At 36.0% G+C, this 7,699-nt stretch overlaps 2 protein-coding genes and 1 long non-coding RNA gene across 4 annotated transcripts in view; 1 reads left to right on the top strand and 2 right to left on the bottom strand.

Annotated features, from left to right (window-relative positions):
• LOC103135289 (vascular cell adhesion protein 1-like) overlaps window positions 1–7,699 on the bottom strand; it is an 88,236-nt gene that overhangs the window by 77,927 nt on the left and 2,610 nt on the right. Inside the window, exon 4 of the mRNA XM_016669402.1 lies at window positions 7,495–7,661. Coding sequence (XP_016524888.1) covers window positions 7,495–7,661 — 167 coding nt within the window. The remainder of the gene's footprint in view (window positions 1–7,494; window positions 7,662–7,699) is intronic.
• LOC103135288 (beta-2-microglobulin-like) lies at window positions 187–4,095 on the top strand. The gene is made up of 4 exons (XM_007547939.2): window positions 187–405; window positions 2,888–3,160; window positions 3,384–3,421; window positions 3,545–4,095. The coding sequence occupies exons 1-3, from the start codon at window positions 342–344 to the stop codon at window positions 3,395–3,397; spliced, it is 351 nt and encodes a 116-aa protein (XP_007548001.1). The 5' UTR covers window positions 187–341; the 3' UTR covers window positions 3,398–3,421; window positions 3,545–4,095.
• Window positions 5,368–7,494, bottom strand: LOC107835799 (uncharacterized). 2 transcript variants are annotated; one of them, XR_001661620.1, is made up of 4 exons: window positions 7,404–7,494; window positions 7,239–7,320; window positions 7,057–7,117; window positions 5,369–6,949 (listed from the first exon to the last, which is right to left on the bottom strand). It is a non-coding gene; the product is annotated as an uncharacterized LOC107835799 (long non-coding RNA). The 2 variants fall into 2 exon arrangements; XR_001661619.1 differs by having other exon boundaries at window positions 5,368–6,949; window positions 7,239–7,484.

Below are 7,699 nucleotides of genomic sequence, written 5' to 3'. Positions count from 1 at the left end.
CATTATAACGAAGCTGATAATAATTAACATTCTGACCACTAGATGGCGGTAAGACACATTTTCATCTTTTGCTAGCTACCCAGAAAACTAAAAGAAAAAGAAAACGTCAATAATTTAATGTAAATTCCACCTAGCAACAGTTTCTTTAAATTTTCTTATTGGTTGAGGGAATACCACGTGGCCTTCAGTGACTTTGCTGGGCAGGGTTAGTCTTATCTGGGTGTACTTCACCTTACTAACATTTTTACTTTCGATTCGAGTTGTTGCGCACTTTTTGTCATCGTTTTTATACGAAGAGAAAGCACCTTCTTCTGCCAGAGACCGTCTTAAAACAAAGAATCATGAAGGAGTTATTTTTCCTGGTCGTTGTTCTCTACGCGTCTTATGCTGTAATGGCTAAAGAAGGTAATTTAGTTGTGTTCCGTATTTTGTTTTTGTTTCAGCGGTTATACTGTACAGATATGGCGCTGTGTTACAAGGAAGAAGACTCGAAAATGTACAGGTTCAGGCCTAACCATAGATATAACCCGGATAAATTCCTAATATATTAGTGCGGTTAGTAAGCTTAAAATAAGACTGACATCTGTTTTAGAATAGCTGTAAGAAACCTTAAAATAAAAACAAACATGTCGCTCACTGTCTTTGTGTAACCTGTTAAAATCATTCTCGGTAAATACATTGTAGCGGTTAAGTAGTACACTGGTACTTGAATAGTTTTTAAAACACAGAGCCCTGTTATATTTTTTCCTCAAAATAACCCGCATATTTTTGGTAGTATCTATTTTTATTTAGAAAAGTACAAACACGTAGCTGGCTTTATGGTTCTCTTCGTAAATAGAGCTCATTTTAAAGGAACGCGATTTGCTTTTTTCTATACTCTGTACAGTTTGATGTACTTCTGAAAAATACAACTACATGTAAAGGATGTTTTTATGATTCGAGACAACTTTACCATATTACATTAATAACATATTAGTATTCAATGATAAAAAGAAAAAGCTTTATGTTAAGATTACTTGTTATTGTTGTTTATTTATAGGGGTTTTGCCTGGTGTTTAACTATGTTTCTCATGTTCCCATGTACAAACCAAGAGAATAGATGATATAATGGCACATGGAAGTACCTGCCGTGTCATATGAGTCATACATTAACTGTTGTAGTTTTATTGCTAATGTATCAAAGCCTTTAGTTCAGTTTGTTTTACAAGGGCCAGTTTTCAACAACGGTCATTTTAAGGCACTTAACAATGCAAAGAGGTCCAAATCAAAAATGTCAAATAAAATCAGTCCTGTTTAAATTAAATTACATAAATTTCAATTTGATTCTAGCTACATTGCAATCCAGTCAGACTCAGTGTCAAGGTTTCCTCCAGAAAACATATAAGCCTGTTGGTTGGGTGCTAGGGCAGTCATTCAGCATGATTTTGAGTGATTTTGAATAAAAAAAATCTTTAAAGTTGACAGGAAATTTGAAAATATCCCTTGATAATTATGTATTTTTGAAAGATTGGAAGATTTATACCTGAACACCAACTATAAAGTCTGCAAATATGCAAACATTTTAAAACAACTTAAATAAATAAGCAATACTTAGCCTGGTGGCCCGTCAGGCTTATGATACACTGGGGGAAATCCTGAGTGCGTTACACAAAATTCCTCACTTTGCTGCAATACCTCTTCCTGACTACACTAAATTTACTGCTGTGATTAGAACCAGTTCTTATCCATTGTTTATTATTTTGTCATGGGACTGGAGTTTGAGAAATGGTTTTACTGTATTAAACAACACCTTTGTTGAGTCTTAGAGAACTTGTTACTTATGAGAAAAAAGTTGGCATAATTTAAAAATAATCAAAATGTTCTTCACATTTTCAATTTTACCCACAAGAAAGGATATTATGAGGATTTTATGGTCATCTAAAGAAACTGAGATTGTGTCTTCTTCATAAGATTGTAAAACGTCAAAGTCCAAGAGTTTTATGTTCATTGTGGACTTTAGCTGGGTACTCCTTGTACAGCCATTTTTGTTTTCAATGGCTGTACAAGGTGTGGGTGAGGCCATACCAACTATTGGCAGATCGAGTTACTAGAAAACAATCATCCCAAGAGGACTGTTGGAGTGTAATTGTGTTAAACTGTATTCCTGAGCAGGAATATATGGTTGGGGCTGTAGAGTTTGGTTTTGATGTCCTCCATCCGTCTGTTCAAAACAACTTCTGTTGGCGTCTTTTGCGAGTCTCTTGGCGGGGACAGTGTTTGATGTTTCTGCTTCTACGTTCAAGTGCAACCTTGTTCCTCATTCCACTCAAACAGGTCCATCCGCTGTTGGTTATGTTAGTAAGAAAAAACATTCCCAAACAAAGTTGTCATTGACTTTAATTAGTCACTGCAAAATGGTGATAGACGAGTTTTGAAAGCAAATTTTCTGTCCCTAAAACAAGGATTGGGACATTTTTAGGATTAATATATTTATCTCCCAGCTTCTTCCTTGGTAAGTTAATTGGTCTCTTTGGTGTTCTTTAATTGGTCCTTAGGGATGACTGTGCATTAGTATTAAATGTGGAATGTGTCAACCTAAAAACAAAAGTACTTATGTTGGTTGTGTAGATGATAAAAGAGGAAGAACTGGATATTCCTCAAACCTTAGGTAGCTGCGCAGTTGTGTAACTACCTGTAGCATTATATTAGAAAGTCACTAACAGTGACAAAGAAAAACAACAAAAAAAACATGCATAGCTTCAGTTTCCCAAATGCCATAAAACTTTTATTTGTCACTGCCATTTTAAGACTATAATAAAAATAAATAATAAAAAAAAGGTGTATAATTTTGATGAATTATTCTAAAGTATCTTTTGAAGATGTGTTAATGCCGTGTATGTGTTGTCAGTATCACCAAAGGTGCAGATCTACAGTCGCAACCCTGGGCTGTACGGGAAGCCAAACGTCCTCATCTGCCACGTCAGCGGCTTCCACCCACCAGAGATCAGAATTGATTTGCTGAAGAACGGACAGGAAATAGCTGATGCCAAGCAGACTGACCTGGCCTTTGAGGAGAACTGGCACTACCACCTCACCAAGCACGCGAGTTTCACTCCAAAGGAAGGAGAGCACTACGCATGCAGAGTGACACATGTGGGAAAGACAACAATCCACGAATGGGGTACTGCTTTTAAGCTTTTGCACTTTATTGATAAGATTGTTTGAACCACAGGGACCCGAATGAGAAAGAGGACCTTGTGAAAACTCAGTTGAAAGATATTGTTTTCCACTATACTTTAGGCTACAAGCTAATTGGTGATATACAATATACATACATTTTGAAAATGATTGTCTGGAAAGTTATTCATAAACTAACATGATGGATTTTTTTTGTCTTATTGCAGATGCAGATGTGTAAGATGAACACACTGTGTTGCTCCAGGTTTGTACCACAGCAAAGTTTCTGTGCATTGATAATCCTGTTTTTCCATGAGTTAGTTTTTGTAAAAATCTGCTGTAAATGTGGAACTTGACACTGTATTTTTCTCTTCTGTGTAATCCACAGGTGTCTTCTGCTTGTAAAGGATGAAGTTTGGAGTTTGCAAACAATGTTGAATTTGTGAATTTTGGCTCTCGCAGAAAGTAAACAAGAACACAAATTGGAACTTAAAAGTGTTTTTGAGCTCTCTGAATAGAGTAAGGTAAAATGACACCTAAGCTTAAAAGGGGAATAACTTTTGAACTTTTTGTTTTCCTTATCTTGCCTCTTGATCTGGTTATTGTCAACTTATCTTACTTTGAGTCAGCATGGGGGACATTTAAACTTCAAGTTAGACTAAATCTAAAAAATACTAAACAATCAAAATAAGCATATTTACAATTTATTTTGTCATTTACTATATTAATCACATGCAATCTCCTTTCTGATGGTGTGAGGTTAGAGTAGGCTAAATCTGCATTTTATCTTAACTGTCACATGTTTTATATGTAAAGCTTCAAGGGTGATTTAAAAAAAAGTTTGATGCAATAACTTTGAAATGATGTAAAAGTGCCTATTTCACTGGATTTTTGTAAATATGATTTAAACATAAAATAAAAATTGGCTAAGATGTTCTATTTCTCTGTTCTTTCATTTTAAAATTGTTAACCTGTCGATGTCTGCAGTCATTACATGACGACTGAATGGACTCTCCTGTTGCACTCAAGGATTTGATGGGTTGTGGGGGTCATAGTTTTTTTTTTTATTTTATTTTGTTTTTTACTCACTAAATAAGATCAATTGTTGAATTCCCCATTTAAAGATTAAAATTATAAGCGTGCCGACCAGTCTATGTGGGAGACGGGCCTCTTTCTAACCTGGGAATGCTGGAATCGAGGACAAAGAACAACTGTTCACTTTGAGCTGCTGATGAGCTACATCGCCCCTAGTGGCAAGAGAGAGACTGCAGCCTTATATTTAGAAGTACGTAGTGTGGCCTAAAGATGGCGCCATCATCCCTGATGTTGGAAATACAGACACGCTTGATATTTGTAACCACTGAGATGCTAGCTGACTCTGGAAGGTGGAGCAGGTCTGCTAGTTTCAAAGGAGACAGGTGAGTTGGAGGCAAAGAGTTCATTTTTATAAAATGTACACTTATTTCGGTATTTTTTATGACAAAGTGTGACGGCCATAAGAACAAAATATACGAGTACAAAGTCATACAACTAGGAGAATACCGTCGTAATATCACGAGAATAAAGTCATGATATAATTAGAATAATGTCGAAATAATACGGGAATAAAGTCATAGCATTACGACAATAAAGTGGTTCGAAAAGAATGCTGAAATAATACGAGAATAAATAATATGAAACAAGTCGTAATATCACGACTTTATTCCTACATGCTACAACAACATTTAATTTCCCTTTGGGATCAATAAAGTATTCTTGACCTTGAATCGAAATCGTGTGGATTTTGGGTGGACATATAGCAAATTGATGTCAAAAATAAACACAAAGAAAACAGTCTGTTAACAGAAGATAAAGAAAACCAATAAGTAGATTTATATCAAATACGAGCCAGTGGCTTCTCATTTCGTCTCACCACTTCAAATATGGTATTGAAAACAGTACTTCCTGGTATCACAACAATTTCTCCATCCATTACTATTTTCACTTGGGCTGACAACAAAGTCAAACCCGAAGTGAATGGTTGCTGCATTTAAAACATGCTTTTCGCAACCACACAGCTAAATAAGGATAAGGGGAAGTAGGAAAACCTCAGCTTATATCATTAAAAACTGCACTTGTAATGAAGAAAGCATCGATCAGTTTTTGTAAATGTAGAATATTTACATTGAGGTTTATTTCTGTAAAATAAATCTCAGAAACATGGATTATGTCAACATAATACATTTTAAAACATTGGATTCAAATGTGTCATTTAAAGAAAACTCAATACTATTGGTCAAAATTGATTCATTATTACAAACCAAATAAACCATATTTAGTTCTTAAATGTGAAACAGCATACGGTTTAGCAATGTCAGACATTAGGGTAATTTTACATCCAGAGCTGAATCAACTATAGCTTTCATGCATAAATCATAGTTATAGTTAGTTAATATCTAAGTTTTTGTGTCTCTGTTCTGTCCAACCTTTCACTTGTAACTTTGCCCTCACAAGTTCTCCAACTGGAGGATAATGCAAATGTGTGTTTGGTATGCTGCATACCAAACATTCAGACAGCTGCAAACTGCCTGAATGGGATTAAAAGATATTATAATAAGTTACTGAAAATATGCAGAAATGTTTCCCTTCCTTTTGGGTTTTTTTTTTCTAAGTTTCATCTGTTCCTCCATCTCACTTTGAGTTTACTGTACATTTTTGCTTAATAATTCATGAAGACGTTCAAAAACATCTGTGACATAACCCTCACAGCTCTGACAGGCCTCAGAGTCAACGTATTTATTCTTTATTTCTATGTATTTTCATTGTCTTTTTTAATCCCTATGGAAAAAATAAATGCTATTGTGACTCGTACATAAGTCACAATAGCTTATTGTGAATTCATTTATTGTTTAATTGACATCTTTCTTCAAATGCGTAGATAGTGATGCCTGTGAGCAGGAAAAGAAAAACCTCAGAAACTCCCTGTTGACTAGCAGAAAATGTAGGAACAAAACTCATAAGGAAATGACAACAACATAAATGCATCCAGGAATGTTTTTGTTGGAATAGTGAAAGATTAGCTGCACATCAGTAGGGTGACTACCAAAGTGGAGAGCAGAACCAAGAGAGTATGAACCAAAATAACCTTAAAGAAACTTGTACATCGCAATGAATTGGATTATAACTGGGCTGAAAACGAAAGAATACAAACTGATAAGCTTTTCTGGCTGATATCACAAGTCAGCGTATGAAACAAAACTGATGTGGGATTCATGCACACGCATGACATAAGTTAAGTTAACTTATGTCATGCGTGCAGCATATGAGCTGTTCACACACCTCATATGCTGCAGGTGTGTGAACAGAAAAGTGTGCAAGGTTCCCCTTTTTTCAGAGTTCTGACATTATTTGCATACATCTGTGTATACTCTTCTGGGAAAAAAAAAGGTGAAGTGTGAAAGTTTGAGTTTCCTGTTGAGGAAGTGTAAGCATTGCATTCACACATTCAGGTGTCTTTTTGTACATGAGGTATTTTGAAAAGGATTAAGCTACACAGAATCCTGTAAAAATAAAAATAAATCTCAAATCACTGATGTTTTACTTGAGCATAGAGGGATTCTGGGTCATCAGCCATTTGCCTCAAATGACTTGCTGGCTCAAGTACCTTAACCTGAGAGTAGACTGTGTCTGAACCATCCACTCTGCAGTTTGATAGTTCAGGGCTTCGCTTTAGAAACTGAATCTCTCCATAATGAAGGGTTTGTTCTTTTTCTTCTTCTTCTGTGCTTCTTGTAGACTCTTTACTATTTACAATCTGTAAAAGTAGAAAAATTGAAATTTCTGTAATTAAATTCCCAATTTTAGAATCTTTATGTATTCAGTCACATGAAGAATCTGCTGCGCTGTTCAGTGTATTCGTACCTGTCGAAGTGGTACGGCTGCATCTGTCCTCTTTTTTCTCCTCCAGCAAACGATAGCACTGCTAAACAAATTATGGAGAATAAATCAGATGTAAAACCGTATGAAGCACAAGAATGTCTCCTTTCAGAGCTGGTGGAGACATATATAAACACTGTTAGCAGAATTACTGAACACACACTCACCGAATACAGACAACAAGAACGATGATCGTAATAATGATTCCACTGCAAATTCCCACCCAGTGTTCAGATTGCTGTGACGAAACTTCCATGAAACAAACATGTAGAACTTGAGGTCCCTCCTTTAAAGACGAAAAATTTAATCTTTCAGGGTTGTTAGCAATTTACCTTCAAACCTCAGAACGATCCCTGATGATATCTCTTTCCCCAGATGATTTGTGGCCAAACAGTGATATTTTCCTCGCTCAGTGGCGTTGAAGCTGTAAACCTGCCCCACAGATACATTAATGTCTCCATGTTCACTGTTCCTGAACCAGATGAATCTGGGTGGAGGTTTGGCTCTGCTGGAGCAGCTCAGCTCCACCCAGCTACCTGCTGACACCAAACCTGATGGACTGATGGATGCTGAGGTGTTTCTAGGAGCATCTGAGGAAAATGAGACACATGAACTTTATTGATCACAA

Source organism: Poecilia formosa, unplaced genomic scaffold (assembly GCF_000485575.1).
Source record: "Poecilia formosa unplaced genomic scaffold, Poecilia_formosa-5.1.2 Scaffold24, whole genome shotgun sequence".
NCBI classification, from domain to species: domain Eukaryota; kingdom Metazoa; phylum Chordata; class Actinopteri; order Cyprinodontiformes; family Poeciliidae; genus Poecilia; species Poecilia formosa.
This window is presented reverse-complemented; position numbering and strand designations above follow the sequence as displayed.